This window comes from Porites lutea, chromosome 4 (assembly GCF_958299795.1).
Source record: "Porites lutea chromosome 4, jaPorLute2.1, whole genome shotgun sequence".
Lineage (NCBI taxonomy): Eukaryota > Metazoa > Cnidaria > Anthozoa > Scleractinia > Poritidae > Porites > Porites lutea.
This window is the reverse complement of record NC_133204.1, coordinates 37,538,757-37,559,195: the sequence shown is the minus strand read 5'-3', so window position 1 is coordinate 37,559,195 and position 20,439 is coordinate 37,538,757. Positions and strand designations below refer to the sequence as shown.

The 20,439-nt window shown below is 40.8% G+C and overlaps 1 protein-coding gene across 2 annotated transcripts in view; it reads right to left on the bottom strand.

Moving 5' to 3' along the window:
• Positions 1-2,844: 2,844 nt before the first annotated feature.
• Positions 2,845-20,439, bottom strand: part of LOC140933481 (uncharacterized) — a 34,763-nt gene continuing 17,168 nt past the window's right edge. The window contains exons 1-9 of one of the 2 annotated variants that reach the window (XM_073383052.1): positions 13,783-14,372; positions 12,832-12,867; positions 11,810-11,866; positions 10,152-10,535; positions 9,626-9,805; positions 8,580-8,684; positions 5,693-5,941; positions 4,204-5,085; positions 2,845-3,515 (exon numbers count right to left, since the gene is read on the bottom strand). In XM_073383052.1, coding sequence (XP_073239153.1) covers positions 3,145-3,515; positions 4,204-5,085; positions 5,693-5,941; positions 8,580-8,684; positions 9,626-9,805; positions 10,152-10,535; positions 11,810-11,866; positions 12,832-12,867; positions 13,783-14,203 — 2,685 coding nt within the window. In that variant the 5' untranslated portion in view covers positions 14,204-14,372 and the 3' untranslated portion in view covers positions 2,845-3,144. Of the gene's footprint in view, positions 3,516-4,203; positions 5,086-5,692; positions 5,942-8,579; positions 8,685-9,625; positions 9,806-10,151; positions 10,536-11,809; positions 11,867-12,831; positions 12,868-13,782; positions 14,373-20,439 lie in introns of those variants that run through there. The other variant, XM_073383051.1, reaches the window with a different exon arrangement.

Below are 20,439 nucleotides of genomic sequence, written 5' to 3'. Positions count from 1 at the left end.
AAACTGGATTAGAAGACGAGGAGCATTTTTTTATGAATTGCATAGCCTATAGGGATCCTAGGAGAGAGCTGTTCAATACGCTAAAAAAGGAAACTAATCTTATTCTTGACTCTATGAATCCAAGCTCTGCCTTTGCAACGTTGATAAGTATGAAGCAAGGAGAGAAAACGCAAAAAAATTGTCGCTAAATACGTATATGATAGCTTCCGCGAAAGAGATAGACGCGTTAAATATAACCTTGTTTAATAGTTGTATAAATTTTACAAAAGTACACCTCTGTAATTATTGCACGAAAATCTTTGTTATCGTTGTAAACACGTGTCTGTAGGCGCTCTGTTGTTAATAAAGCACTTATCCTATCCTATCCTATCCTGACCTGCCGTTTTCTAATACAACTGGTATTCTGCAAAAAATACAAAAAAAACTATGTGGTTTATTGGTGTTGAAGTAGAGCAAGAGACGAGTGCACCCCCTCCTAAAAATAATCCTCGATCCGCCCCTGCTTTGTATCAAAATCTGTCTGGGGAAATTCAGCTATGAAAGTCAAAGTTGCAACTGAACTTCGGCGACACACAGCCGGTGCTGAAGCTGTTGTTTATCGACCGTTCTCTGAACGACTGTTATGAATGAACACTGAGGAACAAAATAATACAAACAGAAGTTATTTTTTGAAAAATTTATTTGAAAACCCAAATGTTTCCTTACTCAAATGAAATTCGCTTATTCCAGCGTAATGTGCCCGTTTTAAACTCAACTAAAATTTTTCATCGATGCGATGAAAACTTCACAACAAAGCTGTCTCGAATTTGAGCGTGTTTCCTAAAATATTTGCTTGAATTTAGCATCAGCTTGACCAAAAAGTCAATAACACAATGCTAATTGATAAATTTACATTTCCAAACAGACTTTCTCTTCTATGAAAAACATACAAAATGTACCTTAAATCTTGAAAATTATTTCCTCGCTCGATTTTCCTTCAGCCGATTCTAGCCGCGAGGAAAACAGTGATTAATCCATCCAGGGCAAATTTGTCGCTTGATCTTTTGTCTTTTTTCCTTCAAAACGACAGCTTAGTATTTTCTTCAACTTCCACTTTTCATCTGTGCATTTCATCGGTGTATTTTACCGTCAGGAGAGGAGATTTGTTAAATTTGCCTGAATTTTACCGTGCTAGCGCAGTTTCTTGGCGTGCACCCACGGGCAAATGGTAGTAGCTAACTGACCAATCAGAGTGCGCGATTTACTTGTGTTATGTTATAATTCTTGTTTAAAGGGTTTAACCGGCTTCATAATCAGTGACTCTATACTGACTCCCCCGTGGCCTTATCCTCGTAGCGAACTACACTCAAATGCTCACCATAAAACCTACACGTGTTTATTTGCGACTCGACAAAACAACACGTTTTATTGAACTTTCGATCACCCACACTGCAATACTTCATTAGTCAACAGTCCGCTCATTAACAGTTCCCGCCAGGCAAAGATTAATTTACCTCCGCAATCGATGGAAACTTAGGGCTTTACCTTAGATGGAAAATTTTAAATCCTGTAGAAAATATTCAGCCGAATGGGAAACAGTTAACTTTTCTTGACTTTCTAAATGAAATGATCAAACCAGACCTTGTCGCAGTGATTTTCAGGTGCTGTTGTAGAAAGTAAAATAAGGTTTGTTCAAACAGCAGTGCTAAGACTTTTATGGATGTATTTTACCTGCTGTTGGATAACATATGAATACCATCATCATCTCTCCATAACACACACACCATTGGACCACCACTTAAGTGTCCGATTTAAAGAGATGTCGGTCTTATAGGGAGTCAGAGGATATGACTGAATAACAGAAGGGGCCAGCTAGTACTCTCGTGCCCAGAGCCCGCTTTCTCTTCGTCACGCAGTTTTGACAAGACTAGCCGAGTCGGCTCTGGGGCAAGAATACTATGGAGTTTAAGTAATGAACTGATTATTTTGCCAATCTAATCGGCTCCTGTCTAAACCTATTGCTTTTTTGCCGTTCTCTTTGACGTCGCCGTCTCTAATGACTGGTATCCGTTACGAGAATTGACTGTTGAAATAAGAGGCACCTGACTCGTCCCAAGTCGTCTCTCAGTCTCCTATAAACATTAACGAGAGAAGCGCGGTCAGCAAGGAAAGCGCGAGGTGTGTTGGGAAGCAAAACTTAGTTTTCCTCCTTCCCATCATCTCTCGCGCTTGCTCCGGTCATGCTTCCCACGTTCCGTTCCCCGCGTGCGTCGTGCGATTCCCGCCTCTAAATAGATTGGGAAGACTGGGTATGAGTCAGAAAAAGCCGCGTTATCGTGGAATATTCACTGTACGCCACCAGGTGTTGCCAGTAGGTCAGCAAAACTCTCGCCCAGTTCCCTTGCTTCAAGAGGCTGAAGCAGACCCAATTTCTTGTTCTTGGCAATTTGGGGCCCAAGGAGACAGCCTTTATAGCAAATTAAATTCATTACTTGCTTCGTTCATGGGCTAAAGATACCATTTATCCCAAATGACGTTGAATTACTGACTATGGAGTAGCCTTTTCTACGTCTTTTCTCAAACTTTTCTCTCCATATAATCCTTCGGAATAGCCTGGAAAACATCCGATTCAAACATCTTTTTTTCCTCGCGAGTCGAGGGCCGAAGGAACCTTCAATGACAAAGAACTCTCTTCGGAAACCAATACGCTGGAAACGTCTCGCAAGATATTACAGCCGGTGCGATGTGAGGCAAGGGCCAAACGAAACGTGAGTGCTTAAGTTGTATTTTAATTCCTAAAAAATTTAGAGTTAACGTTCAGTTTCAAGCATCAATATCTCAATATTTATCATCTAAACAGTGGAATAATGTGCAAGAGCTTTATTTCCGTGCGCATTTCAAAACCACTGCAAAGCACCTCTGCTTCACAAAGTGTGTCAAGTACCAAATGAATACCTTTAATGAAATCAAAAGGTATCGAAACAACTTTACGAGATATATTTTTGACCAAGGTTAACGAAAAGAGAGAAGCAAGAGGGACAACGAAACGAAAAGAAAAAAGCGAGTTTTAAAATAAGCACCATTACCGAGGTTACCCTCCTTAGGAAGTCGGTCGGTGATGTATCATTTGTTCACTTGGAATTAATGTCAGAGATTCCAATTCTTTTATGACAAGCTGGCGCCTTCTTTTCGCTTAAAACGATGGACAGATGGCAAAGTGTCGTCTGTTACTACGATTCCCAAAGAGGACCTCTGAAACTCTGACATCATGGATCTCACATCCAGGGTCTGCCAACGCTTGTTAAGGATCTCCGACAACATTTTCACATTTGTTGGTGCCCAATCCCGATAGTCATAAGTAACTAGAAGGGTTTCCGGCGAAACAACATGAAACAGGAAGGAGTATCCGTAGCGGGGACAAACAATAAACTTAAGTTTGTTAGTTATTGCAGACTTCAGCTGACTCATTATGGCCTTATGCACATTCCGGTAATGGTCAGGAGCAAAATAAAACACTGCAAAGAAGGAGAAGTTATCTGCAAATGAAAATAATTGTTACATGTATTTATAGACCAGAAAATAATGAGCATAAACTTACGAAATTACAAAATAAACGGACCATTTCCCAGAAGCCAAAGTTTCACTGTCACGGGAAATGAAAGAAAACGCAAGAAAACTGCTTGCAAAAGTCTTAATAATGCGCAGTTCTCCTAGCTGTAAGCGATCGGAAAACGCTGGAATACATGCGTTTTCCCAGGATTCAGCCGTGTTCACCGTCTTGTAAAACACAGGAACACGTCCGAGAAAGGAAGGATTTCACTCGATAACTGCGGTGAACTCGAGGTTGTTCCGTGTGAAAACTCAGTGTAAATACTGGAAAACAAGACGTTCACATAGATAATGGAAAAATTACTCGAATTAAGCGGAGTGGAAACTTTTGGAAAAAGAAGGATTTTCTGCTGGGTGAATCTTAGAAAATGCTGGTAAATTGCACCTTCTTCGTTTTCGTTTTTTTTGCTTTTAAATGTGGAGTTTTGGGTTTAAAAGCAAACATAATGATATTTTCAATCGCTTTTTCTTTCAAGCTCCGTTTCACCGGTTTATAAGCAGTTTAAGGGTGGGGTTTTGCCTCTGGTGTTGCCGGCGCTGGCCCGATATTCATCTAGGATATAAAAATGTCCCACTGACCACCAGTCCTGCGCATACCAAACTATTCATACTAACCCTGACGATGAATCCATCTGTTGATAACAACTGATACGTTCTCTTCAAAGTTCTTTCTCTCCTTTTTGTCTTCTATGGCAAACCATTCAGGACTTTGGATTAGCTGTCTAAGATTTGCTTGGATCCTCTCTGCAGTGACAATCGTCGATTGTAAAAAACTTTTTAATTCATCAGTTACTAGTCTCAGCTTCATTCTCACAGAGCTCACTATGCCATTCATTGATTGCATTAAAATAAAAAAAACGCCCTGAACTGCACTTCCTCCTTTTAGGATACTCGGCTTTAACTCGTATAAAGCGCGCTTCAACCGCCATAAATAAACAGAAAGGTTATCTTCAGTTTGCTCCTGTATTCCCCCCTCCAATAAATTTTCGATTTCCAGTATCATTACATTGATTTCCTCGTTTAAATGCCTCAAAGTCGGGTTTTCCTGTGTCAGTATTTCAGTTACATCACTCTTATTATCAAGATCAGTAAAAAGGGTTTTGATTGCTGATGCACTAGAGACATTTTCGTCGTCGGCAATGATGAGAACAGCTCCACAACTGTGGTAAGTTGTAGGAAGATCAGCCACTCCATTCAGGTTCTTAATCTCATCCAATGTGTATGCTAGCTGAAGTGATCTGTGTGGTTTTATCGATTTCATTTCTAGCAATTCTAGGAGGTCATACAGCTGTAATGCCTCAAATACGTCTTTCATCATCGTCATTGGGGTGTCTGGGAACAATTGAAAAATACTAGAAAAATTCCTCAAAGGTAATGGTTTTTTGCTGATCCCAAACGATTGTAGGACACGTTTGAAAGCATCATGGTCCCTTTCAAGTCTTCCTTGAATCTCAGAAATAACTCTTGTGTCTACATGTGCCAATCTGAGCGTAGGATCTGAAAAACCATTAAATCATTTAAATTAAAAAAAGTGACAGCGATAATAGGGATAACAATAAGAGGGGCACTTTAAACTGGGCAGAATGTTATATGCAAAATAAGGTGATAGTAACGCTGCTGAGTGAAGCAGCCAAATGAGCTGACAGTTCAACAATGCAAAGATCGGTCTGTACAATCCAACCTTTTGTTACGAAGCTAAGTCTGGGAAACACAAACCGCCAAGACGTTTGCAAGAAACTACCCGAAAAAGACATGATGGGCTTACTGTAAATTTGACTGTGATTTTAAGAATAAGTGTTATGACGATTATTTGAGGCAACTCTTGCCGGTAACGGGGGGGCGTAAAAGTAAAACTTCATCTTGTGCGAGTTGAATCGATTGTTTTGCAGCTGGTAAAATTGAAGCACTATGTTTACAATTTTAAAGTAATTACTTTAAGTTCGTATTATTCAACAACAAATCATTGCCATTTATTACAAAACTTAATACACTCAACTTTGAGATCTTCCTAATGATCGATCACAAAACAATGATGTTAGATCAGTCATTTACGGTATCTACATTCATTTACCTAATACTTCATAATTGCTTTAACGTTACTTACCAGCTACGTCTTCCAAATGTCCTACGTCCGTTGCTGTTCCCTCTGTAACGAATCCACTTTCACCTGTAGATGTTATCGCACTGCGCGTGTCATGGACTTGCTCAAGGTATCTCTGAACGAAAGAATATTTCTCTTCTCCAAGAAATTGATCCTGCTCTTTGTCTCTTTCGCTGATTTCCTCATCTTTTGACTTACAGTATAATTCGGAATCAGAGTTTCTTCGACGCCTTTTTGTAGACCTTTCAGAGTCTGTAACATTATGCATAACAAATGTTTCAAATAAATGTTAAATGTGATCCTCAGAGTTATGCGCGGGTTATGGTTCAATCGCTTAATTTCCGTAATGATTCGATTTAGAGCCCGGGGCGCTTATTTACTTTTAGTACCTCAAGGAAGCGCGCCTATTGGTGACAGGGCGCTTATTTCGTCCTTCAGAAACAACCTAATGTTCAAAACAAAACTTAAAGACTTATTTAAAAAGGGACAAAAGCAGAAACTGCAACAGTAACAAATTTTTGGTGAATGTTTAGTTAACGTGAGAAACTCAGACGAAGATCACTGTTTTGATACGTGGCATTTCTGTTCGTTTGTACGCAATTAAAGAAAGATGAACCTCGGTTGAAACGTACCGCGTACTCCGTATTATTAGGGAGCTTAAGCAACGACGCCGGCGACGGCAACGAGAACGGCAAAAAAGCAATAGGTTTATGTTAACAAAAGAATTTCACGTCTTGTCGAGGACGACAACAACTTTCTTTTTCTTTTCCCGGACTTCGATACAGTCCTTTAGAATTAAACTCCAAAAAAAAATTGCCAACATTTGGCGCATTAAATGAGTTGGAATAAGCATTATAAAGTTTGAGACAGCGCTAATTCACTTTTTAAGTGACGTTTTTGTACCCGTCATCGTGGTGCTTAAACACCCTATTAGAATACGGGAAATAGCAGAATTGGGGCGCTTATTAGCAAATACGCCTTTAAAGGGGGCGCTTGTTAGAAGGAGGGCGCTAATGGAACCATTACGGTTCTTATGTCAGGGATTGGTTAAATGTAGATAATTTTACGAGTACTTTGTATTCGAATGAGTCATTTTTCATTTTTTGTTGTTCTTGTTGTTTTCTTTAATTAATATTTGACGGAATAAATATATTTAACCGCGGCAGGATAGCTCAGTCGGTAGAGCGCTTGACTGCAGAGCGGGAGGTCGCGGGTTCGATTCCCGCGGCCGGACAAATACTCAGGGTCTTAAAATAACTGAGAAATGAAGGTACTCCCTTTGCAATGCTAATAACAGACGTAAAAATAGAGTCACCAATTTATTTTATAGCACCATTAGCACCTTCGAACTCAATACATTGACACTCGAATGGAGTATTTTTTTTCTTCGTGTATCTTGTTACTTTAGTAGAGGGTCTCGGTGGGGTGGTAGCTGTGACAGTTCACGGTTAAATTTTAGAGCTTTTGACGGTTTACGGTTATTAAGTGGAAATTTAGTCCAAAAGTTCAAGTAATTATGAACTTTCGTATAAATTAATATTAACTGTTGTGTTTGGAGGATGCCTTGGCCTTTCACAAACAGAATTTCGAACTTCCGATTGAAATAAGTTCTAAGGTCTTGAAATGTCTAGAGAAAGAGTTTTTGTGAACATGCGAAATGGTTTTTCCAGTTAGGAGGTTCTTCAGGAGCCAAAAGGCCTTGAAGATCAACCAATGAAACAGCCAGATTTGAAATACCTTGAAACTTTTTGACGGTTTACATTAATCTGCATTTTGGACGGTTGACGGTTACATTTTAGGCCTTCTGACGGCTGCTGGTTTACCCCATTGAGACCCTATTATTAGCCAGAGTTTGATCGACATCAATTATCGGCTGTGTTTAAAATAACATTTTAATACCCTGTTCAAAGAAAGAATACATTTTTGTCTCGTCTGTTCTAAATTAGGGGTACATCGCATCATCCAAAACGACTGGAATGGATGGAAAACTATTAACAGAGCAAAAGCATTAAAAGGGTAAAAGGATCCCCTCAAGTTTGTCCGCCATTATTGTTGACAAGCTACGGTGGGAGGCAGGTGGCCTAATGGTTAATGTACTGTGTTCTTGCCTGACTCCACCTAGGGCTCAGTTGTTCGAAAGGTTGATCCAATGCCGGATAAATCTCTATTTACAAATTAGCACAATTGGTTTCCTTATTGCTTGTCCGCAGGATAGTGATTTATCCGTGGATAGTGTTATCCAAAGTTTAAACTACCGTGGCCTGTAGATAGGCAGTTGCGAATTTAATGCTGCGGGTAAACCCTCCGATGGACTGGCATCCAGTCCAGGGAGAATAGAAATATTACCAGTCGCTTCACGATAAGCCCGGATGAGCCCGACTTGGCTCGCAAATAGCCGGAGATTTTACCTTTGAGGTCAAGGTGGATTTGGGTGGTAGCCTTCTTCCCAGAAGTTGTTTGGGTCGTTATGCGTTACCCCTACGTATATCACAAAAAAAACCGGCCCCTTTTACAAAAGGGCCTGAGAAAACAGCCGACATTTGGAGACTCTACCACTGGTTTCCCCACCAAATGACGTCTGAAACAGCGCAGAAATTCCATACTGATAACGTGTCACTACCCAGATCGGGGTAGTGCTTCTGGTTGATCGTGCCGAGAGGGAAAGTTGATTCAACCAATCAGAAACACTACCCAGATCTGGGTAGTGACGCGTCATCAGTATGGAATTTCTGCGCTCGATTCTCAGACGTCATTTGGCGGGGAAACTAGTGGTGGCGTCGCCAAATGTAGGTTGTTGTCTCAGGCTGCTTTTACACAATTTTTTTAGGAAAAACTCCTTGACAAAACCTCTCTGTTGGCACGTCACTTTCGTTCTTACAATCACACGTACCTTTAAATTCTTCAATCTGCCAATCTGAGGAAGGTCTGAATCTCTTCAGTCCTGAGCCTTTTTGACTTTTTATTTCTTGCCTCCATGATGACGCATATTTATCCACTATAGTCATAAAAGAACCAATCAAGGAGTCAGTGAAATTACCAAATGTTTGCCCTTGACATAATAAAGCCAATAGATTCAATAAAGCACAAGAGAGACTTTGATCAATTTAATAAGCCACTTCCGATTTCTTAAAACCCTCACTTTCAATATGAAGCCTGGTGCACAACCTTTATTGTGAAAATGAGTTTTATTTGCATGAGAATGAAAAATGATTTCCTTATCAACGGCTGAACACCTACCCTCGTTTTGAAACAGAGGCCCGGGGAACTCGAAAATGGCCTATTCAAAGTTATTATTTGAAGAGTCATTGCCAAAAAGTGACAACAAATGTTTTGGAAAACTACACCGAATAAGCCGAATAAGTAATGGCCGTTTATCGATGCCTTTTTACTGGACTTCAATGTAGCGCACAGCAGAGCTTTAGCTTCCGTACCGGATTCTCTCCGATCCTCAATACAAGCTCCCAATTTCGGCGCCAGGGTCAATTTTACGCTATCCTTTTTTTTTTTTTTTTTTTTTTTTGATTAACACGTCCCAAAAGATGTATGATATATTAAAGAGGAAGATACATGATTAATTTAGGGCGTTGAAAGGGGAACATGCATGCCATATGTAGTTTTCAGATTGACACGCAACACTTTCTGGCGTATGGATCGATTTTGTGAACGTTGACGAAACCTGCATCGGACCGGATCAGATCAATCGCTGAAACACTATTTCTAACCTTCAGTCATTTAATGGAATACAGGGGGTTGATCGGATAGGGTCCGATCCAGGTCATTTTAGCAGCTGAGTGCATTTTACTCCATTACCTTGTTTATGGACATGATGATTGTCTTGAATGGTCAGTGGCATAAATTCCTTATGATATACTGTTACTGCTTTCCTGGGTGTTGTAAGTTTAATTTATTTAGATTCTATTGTTTTACTTCACTCACCCTCTGCTCGCATTTTCTCGATTTCTTCTTCCAATGCTTTTATTCTTTCTTGATAAAGCTTGATCTGTTCTCTTTGTGTTATAACAACTAACTTTTCGTTTGATCTTGTTGCGTGCAGAGAGGAATCGGAGTTTCGTCTGGCTCTCCTTGGTGAAATTTCTTGATTTTCCTCTTGTAAGACTGGGAAACAAACAGTTGCGTAAATGTAGCTTTATGATAATAAAAGTGTGTAGCTTTTCACTCTTAAATTTTAAGATGTGTTATTATTAAATATGTTTTTGCATCCTTTCAAAACTGACGTTATAATTCGAAACCATAACAACCCATTACCAGTAAATTATATCAATAGTTTTCCGAAAAACAAACGAGTGGCTAGTGATCATTGATCATTGTAAATAGGCCCAACGTCCTAGCGCCATCCAACTCCCGCCCCTACTTAGAGCTCCGTCTCCACCCAAAGATTCCATGAGATGCACTTTAGCAGTTGCTTTTATACAAGTAACATTGCGCATCATAATTTATTCACCTTGTTGCTCAGCAATCGAAATACTCAACCAAGCGTTATCGTAATCTTGCTCATCAATGTACGCACTCAGAATTACTTCCTCTCCACCGGCCAGCTGTCTGATGTCATCCGTCACCAGAAACTCTTGCAGATTTCTCTGCAATGTGCCATCTTGATATCGCTCCCATAATGCCTTAAGAGCTTGCTTATTCTCTGCTTGTACTGTTAAGCACAGTGAACTCTCACTCAATGTACGTAGATTGGTCGCTGCTGGAAGCACGGCCTCTTTGAAAGCATCAACGAATTCTCTGAGTGTAGCTCGGGCGCCTTGTTGGAGAATAATTCCCGTTCCAACTGCCAAAGATATTCCACTTACCGTAGAAAATTTACAGAGTATCTTTATAGCTGTTGGAATCAATAGATTTATATATATATATATATATATATATATATATATATATATCTAGCCGAATTTTTGAAAACATACCTCAAAATGGACCAGAATATTCGCACAGAAAGCTGGCGATCGCCAGCTTTCTGGTCACTGCGGTGCGAAAAAACATAGGGGGCTTGCTGTCCTGGTTGGTCTCATTGACAAGTTCAGTCCCTGAGCTAACTCGCCATGGGTTGGAAAGGGGCCTCCATGTCAATCCCTAGGGGGGTAGGGTGCTGAAAAAGCGTTGTACCTTCCGTTAGTCCTGGTCTGGGAGAGTCAGTGCACTGCTCATGTCTGCCTTTGGTTTGTCATGTCAAATTCTTGTAACGTTTGAGGCCCATTGGCCAATGAAAGCATTCCCCTTAAGCACGTGCTAGGCTGGGGGGGTGGAGGAAGTCAGGGGGGGTGATTTAACCTTGAATTTCTCTGCTTAGAACTTGCTTAAGTCTCAAGCGTCCTCCGTCATTCAGGGCCTTTAAGCAGCTAGAGTGTATGGACAAGTCCAGAGTGTCTTTTTGATGGACTGGAATGTTTCTTTTGCTAATCAGGAACCAAGAAGAGAGTCAACTTAAGAGAACCATGGGTAAGAGCTGAGTGTCTTGGCCATATTTACTTTAGTTGAGTCAGTTTAAGGTGTGTGGGCTGCTGGTGTCCGATGGTACGGTTTTCATAAATCCGGCTAGATATATATATATATATATATATATATATATATATATAAAACATAAGTGGAAAATTTGCACGTTATGTGCTTTGCTACAGAATAACTGTTACGGTAGTTCTATGATCTATAACAAAAAATATGCGGAACTATGGATATCCAAATATAAAGAATAAATAACGCCACTTAGCTTCGCTATGCACACAGATGCTCTATTTGATTTTTTAAAATAAGTGAGCGAATCCCCGCGCGCTAATTGGTCGAGAGCTATGGTCTATAAGAGTATAGACCGTGGAAATGACGTAACATGTCACATAGTGCCGATTGTTTTGTTTTGTTTTCTCGTAAAAAAATAAAAAAATAAATGTTATTGTAAAAACAAATCGACCACAATTTTCCATGGTCTACACTCTTATAGATCATAGAAATGACGCCATAAAATGTTCAAAACTTTGCAGTGAAACCACTCAGCTGCAGCTCGTGGTTCCACTTGAGATTTGATCATTTTATGACGTCATTTCTATGGTCTATAAGAGTGTAGACCATGGAAAATGTGTGGTCGATTTGTTAAATATTAGTTACCTCCAATTAATTGTTCCCAAGTCTGTTTAACCGTCGAGCACACGGTCGTAGTAGGAGCTGAAATTTTAAAACAAAAAGAAGGGACTTAGCACAACAAAGAAGCAATAAAATGCATGCAAATATCTTAGCTAGCCTGAATTTCAGCCGTTTCCTCGAGTCGCAAAAAGCTGAAATTCAGGCTATCTATTAGCCTGTGTATCAGCCGTCTGCGAGTGTTATGGGCGCAACAAAGAAGGGGGGCCTCGAGCGTCTCTGTGGCGCGCCCCGTTCTCTGTCGCACCCAAACCTTCCAAGCGCCTGCCACGCAGGGTAGTTCATCTAAAGACAAAATTCACCCATTCGATGAGCGAGAAGAGTTCTGAATAGGGTCTCAATATCGCTGATTCTTTTAGTTGCAAGACGATAAATTATCAAAATTACGTCTACTTACAGATTCTCTTCAGATTAAAAGTGCTTGCAGTATAAACGAAGTACTATGAAACGAAAGTGTTAAGGAGTCACTCTTTGGGATCTTGTTGTGATGGGCGGGAAAATATCCAGCTTACAGAGGCCGAAGCAAAAACTATGATCCCACTATGCTTCGTTACGTCTGTCTTCACCCGTCAGACCCCTGTTGTTCGAAGGTTGGAATGTAATATCCAATAAATAAATCACTATCCCGTGTATAAGTGTCTCCAAAATTAATTGCGTTATCCACTCTATGGATAGAGATTTATCTAGAGGATAGCACATCCACCCTTTGACCAAATGAGACCAAAGCTCGGTTTGTCAAAAAAGCTGAATCCACCGATAAATCTCTATCCACTGAATAACTCAATTGCCTGTACAATAACAACAACAACAACAACAACAACAACACTTTATTGTACCCAAAGCACGATTTCTAATACTGGATGGTGATTTATCCTCTGGTTAGTGCTATCCGCATTTTGAACAAACAGGTTCAAGTGTATAATTGGTACAGATGACATGCTGCTGCATGGTCTCGCTTCCCATTCAGGGGGTTAGTTCGGAACACTTACCTACTATCATCGCGTTCACAACATCAGTTGCTCGATCTACAAATCAGGAACCAAAAGATCATGAATGAACTGAAGTATTTTATTCAGTTAAATATAATGTATGTTCTCTAAAAGACCCTTGAAATATATGTATCCAAGGATCACCAAATAAGATATGAGACAGCTTATCAAATTATCCACCTAAATACGGTCGTATCTATCGTGACAGACATCTTTCTATCATAGACAGGTTTTTTTGATCCGAAAGATATCAAACTACAAACAATCCCCATCCCAAATTTTATGATACAGACACTGCTGATCTGGGAGAAACTAAACCGTCGGATGGGGAGTATGATTTAAAAATTAAACTTGCAGTCGAATCAGTATTTTCACTGACTTCCCTGCATTTGGGAGTTTTCTCTAAACTCCTATAAAAAGCGAAATGTTAGGGGAAATAAGTGTATTAAAATTTTAAACCAGTTGTACAACATTTTTGTATCCTATAAAGCGTCCGATGATTTTTTAACGCTTGCGTGAGCACGGTGTGTGATTTGCATACGGGATAGCGTCTGGTCACGCATCCATGATATGGTCTGGTTGCTTTGCCTGTCGCACTATTGAGCACTGTAACATTTGTTTCCGAAAATAACTGAATATATCTAAATTTTACACCAACATTTTATGTTTACGAAAGCTGTCATTGATTTGCGCATTTTACGACATGGGACTCTCATTAAACTAGGCATAAATAAGTACTCTTTTAATACGTATAGTCCGCTTTATTATATTTGGAAACCCACCCGAGTCAGAACCTTCGCTGATTAATGAATTAATTACGGGGACTGTAAGAATGATGAGCTGTATTTACTATGCAACACATTCAATGTGTTTGTGTTAATAAATTGATGATAACTTAAAGAACAATATGTCATGTAAAAGCATTTGTATTCTGGCCGGGGAGAATCGTACCTTTCCTTCTCTCTGCCTTCTCCTCCTCTTTCCACTTCTTCTCAAACTCTGTTAACAAATCTAACAGTTCCTGCTGTCCTGTCTCGTTTAAGATCTTCCTCAGAACCGTAAGTCGCGCAACACCCAGGCGCTTCTTTTTCTGTAGTTCTTTAACCAGTGAACGAACGTCTTTTATGTCGTCTTTAGCATCGTCCGATATGTGATCCTCGCACAGTGACAATAGTTGATCCAAGTTGTCGAGCTCGTCGAGTTTAGGAATAATCGTCTCTAAAAGAGTGTTGAAATCTTTTCTTTGTCTCTCGAATTTATCAACTTCGTCGACAAGAGACCATTCTTTTACTCCCTTTAAAAGATCTCTCAGTATCTCGAGATTATCAAGTCCAAGATTGTCACTTTCTTCCAAATCTGAAAAGAGCTTCATTACGGTTACGGCAGTGTTGTCTCCTGGATTCACCTGGACGTTGAATGATTCACTGTTTTCAGAGATTAATCCGTCACTGCTAGAAGCGTAGAGAATCTGATTTATCTTTTTTAAATCGGTAAGCTCTTGGCTAACTCTATAGAGTAAGCCTCGGTAGCCTATTGAAGACATTTTGAATTGATCAACTCGCTTGATTAAGCCCCTCTGCACGGAAGTTCTGTTCCCGGGGGGACTATAATTAAGGCACTGTGTACTGAGAAAAGCGGTGATAGCTAACTTTTAAAGAAAAATGAAACCTATTAATTTATATAAGACCTTTACTCCGAACCACATCTTTTAGAGGTCTTTCCAAAAGGTCTAGTCAGGGAACGTGCCTGTAATTAAACAAAATAGCACGAGAATTTACTTACTTTTGTCGGCCCTAACCCCTCCCCTCTCTCCCGACCCATCGCGAAATTATTTGGTGCTCGAGGTATCCGTCGACGTCACGCTTAACAGCAACCTCCTCCCCAGGGGCACCTCGGTTTTCAAATACATGCTTTAGCCGCATTGACTATTGCAATAGCCTGTTATATGGCTTACCGGCGTATCAGATTCAGAAACTACAGAATCCAAAACTCTGATACGCGCCTTGTATTCGAAGAAAGAAAATTTTGTCATATTACACCATTGCTAAGAGCCCCTCCACCACAGTTCTATACCTTTGAGGCTCCTGCACCACCACTTCCACATTTCTATTCCTTTCCTCCTCCAACACCACATTTCCACTGTTTTCCATCCAACACCACTTCCACCACATTTCACACACACACACATGTACACACACACTATCAGCACATTTCTGTTGTTTTCCCTGCACCACCACCTCCACCTCCACCACAATTCTATTGTTTTCCGTCCACAACCTCAACACATGTATTTCTTTTGTTTTCCCTCGACTATCTTCACCACCACCTCATTTCTATTGTTTTTCATCCACAACCTCCAACGCATTTCTATGGTTTCTTATCCGCTACATTCACCACGTGCACGTCTATTGTTTCCCTTCACCACTACCTCCACCACATTCCTATTGTTTTCCGTCCACCACCACGACCACCTTTCTGTTGTTTTCCATCCACCACCTTAACCACATTTCTATTGTTTTTCCTGCACCACCTCCACCACATTTCTATTGCTTACCTCTTCCCCCTCCATCAATACCAGATTTCAAAACTTCCCCCTCCTGAACCACCACCCTCTAATTTTTATGTTTTCTTCATTTCTATGTTAACTCATCAAAATGAAGAGAAAAATAGATTTAGTCAAAGAAGAGGCCGAGAGTAAAAATAAAGAAAATGAAAGTTCCATGATGAAAGCTAGGAAGAAGAACCAAGAGTAGATGTTTTGAGTAATCTTTCCCAACCGTTGTCGAAAAAGCGTGCTTCTGAGTTGCTGCATAGTTTGGTCGCTTGTAGGGATATTCTGTTCTGGACTTCCCGCGAACAATTACTTCGAGATAAACGCATAAAACATTGACCACAAGGACCTAGTCCCCCCCCCCCCCCCCCCCAATTTGGTTGCGTCAAGGCAAGAGAGGATAAAGGGGACAGAGAAGGCATCCCCCATACACAACAGGCTATTCCATAGGTAATTCGTCTCGAGTTATTTTTAGAATCGGGATAAAGTTACCTCGCGCGCTGCGTGGATGTTTCGTGGAGGTTTCGCATGACTAAACGCTGTGCAAAACATGTCGGGCGAAAGGCAATGAAAGCGTAAAGAGATCGAGAGCATTCCTGAATATTGAAGCGAAATGAGTTGGCGCTCACCTGTGAAAAGGGAATCGACCGGTCGCTTGTACAGTAAAGCAAGTAGGACGCCAAGTGTTATTTTTGTTGAATAATAAAAGACTAATAAAAGAATAAATATCAAACCAGAAATTGCTCCCGTCGAACTATTATAAATGATCCTGAGAGAATATTCAGTGTGTTAAGGATTTCCCTGCTGTACTGTTAGCTCTATACAAGAGAGGAAGGGCGATTCTTTGTTAATTTCCGTTTCGCTGACACAGCTTTAGCAGAAATCTCTCTGTAGTCGTTTTCGTCGACAAAACGAATAGCAATATCGCTCTCCGTGTCTTCCAATATTTTGTTCTGCGTCAATTCGTGAAGGACGCGTGGCTCTGTGCGTGGGTCATCTACGCGGAACACATTCGCTCTGTGTGATTGGCTGTTGTCTAATCCCCCTTGGGATCTGTGGCCTTAAAAATAACTCGAGACAAATTACCTATGGAATAGGGCGTGTATGCCGGATGCCTTCTCTGTCCCCTTTATCCTCTCTTGCCTTGAAGCAAACAAAACTTAAGTGTTCACGATCAAACTTACACGTGTTTATTAGCGAGACTGACAAAATAACACGTTTTATTGAATCTTCGATCACCCACACAGTAATAGTCCATTAGCTGACAGTCCGCTCATTAACAGTTCCCGACAGTCATATATTAAGTTACTTCCTCAACAGCCCACGTTCGATTAATATTAAAATTCTAACATGACTCCGAGGCTTTAGGGACAAAGTTGCAAATTTTTCACCTTTTTTATTTTCTCGCAATTCCCAGAGGAGAGTTGAGCGCAAAGAAAACCGAACCAAATGTGGAAGAATAACCAGAAAGCCCCGGAGTCATGTTAGAATTTTAATACAGTGGAACCTAACCAATGGGTCATAAAAATTTGGCCGTATTAACGGGGTGGCCGCATTACCGGGGCAGGGTCAAATTTAATGACTTAAGCCAGCCGGAATGACAAATGCACCAAACATCACATTCACACTTCTTGATATCGCATCGATATGTCGATATCGCGTTAAGTAATTGCAAAACCTACTTGAAACTTTTCTTAAGCACATAAAACGCTTTTAACAATCGGCCATTAAAAACCGTCGCAATGCATTTTTAAAGTGTACTGTGGTCTAAAAGCAATACAAGAACATACTCGGCTTGTTAGGTTAGTGAAATTGACAGATCAATCGAACTAGTGGCCGCATTAACGGGGTGAAATTATAAAAGATTCTACCGTTTGGGATTTATAAATGTGGTCGTTGGCGTATTAACGGATGACCGCATTAACGAGGGTCTCTTATAGTGGCCGAAATGAGGAGGTGACCGTATTACCGAGGTGGCCGTAAGGCGGGGTTCCACTGTATATCGAACGTAGGCTATCGATGGAAACTTAGGGCTTTACCTTAAATGAAAAATTAAAACTGTGTATATTCAGCCGAAAGGGAAAATTTAAAATTTCTTGACTTTCGGAATAAAATGCGGTGATCAAACGAGACCTACTGAAGAAAGTAAAATAAGGTTCTTTCAAAGAGAAGAAGTGCCTGCTGTTGGATTAGGTACGTATGGATACAGTCAATTCACCACAAGACGCAAACCGCGTGAGACCGCCACAGAGTGTCTGATAGAGAGAAGTCTGCCTTACAGAGAGTGAGACACTCCACCCCACCTCCCCCCCCCTCCCCACTCCTTAAAAAAAGCCCTTCGTTTCTTCGTTGCGCAGTCTTGACAAAAATTACGCCGAATTGGCTCTGGGGCAAGAATGACTGCTTTGCGTTACAAGAGAGGTGACTGTAGCAGTAAAAAGCAACATTATCATTGAATATCATCATTACATTATTGGGGGAGCAAGGGTGGTAGAGTGGTGAGAGCATTCGCCTTCCACCAATATTGCCCGTGTTCAAATCCCGACGTCGACGCCATATGTGGGTTGAGTTTTGTAGTTGGTTTTCTCCCTTGCTCCGAGAGGTTTTTTCTCCGGGTACTCCGGTTTTCCCCTCTTCTCAAAAACCGACATTTTCAGATTCCAATTCTACCAGGAATCAGGTAGACGGTGAACCACTATGTGGATGTGCTACCTGAAAATCGTTATTTATTATTATTTATTTACTATTATTATTACGCCACCAGTAGTTGCCATCAAGTCAGCAAAACTCTCACCCAGTTTCCTGCCTGCTAGGAGCTTAACCGGACCTAATACCTTGTCGATGGCGATTTTGGGCCAAAGGAGACAGAGGATAAGATAACATTTATCTCCAATAACTTTGAATTACTGACTTAGGAGTAGCCTTTTTTAGGTGTGGCTCTCCATATAATTCTTTTAGAAAGCCTGGAAAATATACGATTCAACCCTGTTTTTTTCTTCCGAAGTGAGGGCCGAGGGAACACACAATGAGCCAGTACTCTCACAGGAGTATTTTGGAAACCAATAATATCTGAAACGTCTCGCAAGATATTAGGGACCGGTGCGGTGTGAGGCAAGGGTCAAAAGGAAACAGGGCGGCGTTTAAGTTGTATTTTTATTCACAAATTTAAGGTTAACGTTCAGTTTCAAGCATCAATAGAGAACTTTAGATTTGAGGACGAGAACGAGTACGAATACGACATTTAACTCAAAAGTTTTGCGCGTGTTCTCCAAAAAAAGGAACCCGGACTTAAACCCGGACCCGGAAAGCTTCATTTTACCTTTTTTCGCAAAAAAAGGTAGTGTGGTTATTTATACTGAAGGAGGTTAAACCCTCTCCCGATCATAAAATGATAAAACTTCTCTCATTTGAGAACTTGTTCCCGTCAGTACGACATTCTCGCTAAATCCCGTTGTAGAATGACGACGGCTATGACGTTTTCCCGCCAAAATGACCCTGGTTCACGCGGGCGCACTACTTAGTACTGAGAAAATCTCATACTCGTAGTCGTCCCCGTCCCCGAATCTAAGAGTGCGTTCCTTTGGGATGATCCGGATCAGGATCAATGATCCGAGATTACTCGGATCATGGTAGATCAAATGAACCGATGAATCCACTCTGGACAAGGATTCATCGGTTCGCTTAATCTAACATGATCCGAGTGATCTTGGATCAGTGATCCTGGAGCCTGTTTCTCGAAAGTCCCAGTAACTTTTCGGGCCCGGTAAGCTATTTTGTGTTTGTTGTGTTTGCATTGAAGATTAAAGTTTCAATAATTTTGAAAATAATACAATAAAACTATTAGTTAACGAAACAAAACTGAAAGGTTTGTGGGCTAGTAACTGATCTACTATTCAACAGGTTTTGATTTAAAAATTTGCCTTCGGGCCCAAAAAGTTTCCGGCTCTTTCGAGAAACGGGCCCCAGCTGATCCGGATCATCCCAAAGGAACGCACCCGTAAAAAGCTCTCTGTTTCAATATTTATAATCGAAACCGACAGTTGAATAATGTGTTACAGCTATATTTCGTGCGCATTTGAAAACTACTGCTAAGCACCTCTGCTTCACAAAGTGCGTCAACTGCCAAATGAATACCTTTAATGAAATCAAAAGGCATCGAAACAACTTTACGAGATATATTTTTGACCAAGGTTATGCATCAGTCAATTCCACCTGCGCCCAGGCCCCCCCCGGCCTGACCCCCGGGCATTAGCATTTTTTTTGCCTTGGATGGCAAATTCCCGGGGGTTGGGACTCTTGAGCTGTCAAATTCCCCGGGGTGGGGACGAAAAAAGAGGGCAAATGCCCCGTCTTCCGTCAACACTGCAACATTTTTCATTGACCTCACAGTCAAATAGTGCCGTTTTAAGCATTTTAATGTGCGATTTTTTTGGTTTAATTAACGTCTTCCTTTGTAATAGCGCGAGGATTCTAATTAAGACTTCACTCCGCGACGACTTGCACCAGTTTTAATATGGTTTTAGTATTGGTATCAAATTATTGACATTAAAATTAATAGAGCGCTGTAAAGTTATATGTTATGAATAGTTTTATAAATATGAAAGGATGTTCTTCAAATAATATCAACAGAAATTTGACTCAATAACCAAAAAACGTTGATTCACATCGATAGCTCCAATTTCGCTACGTAATTCTGGCTTGATAAGCAATGAAGAAATGCATACATACATTTAAAATCGAGAACATGCCTTTACAACCCTCTACAATTTATTTCCGTCCTTGACAAATGAGCCATTCTGCTTTTCTTCTAGTAAAACCTTATATTCTGATAGGAAACCGCTGCGTGTCAAAAGCTCGGGATTGGCCCGGGGGTTGGCAAATGCCCGGCCCCCGGGCAGTGCAACATTTGCAAATGCCCCACCCCCGGGACTGACAAGGCGGGCAAATGCCCCGCAGTTGCCCGGGGGGGGGGCTGGGCGCAGGTGGAATTGACTGATGCATTGACGAAAAGTGAAAAGCAAGAGCGATAACAAAACGAAAAGAAAAAGAGGGTTTTA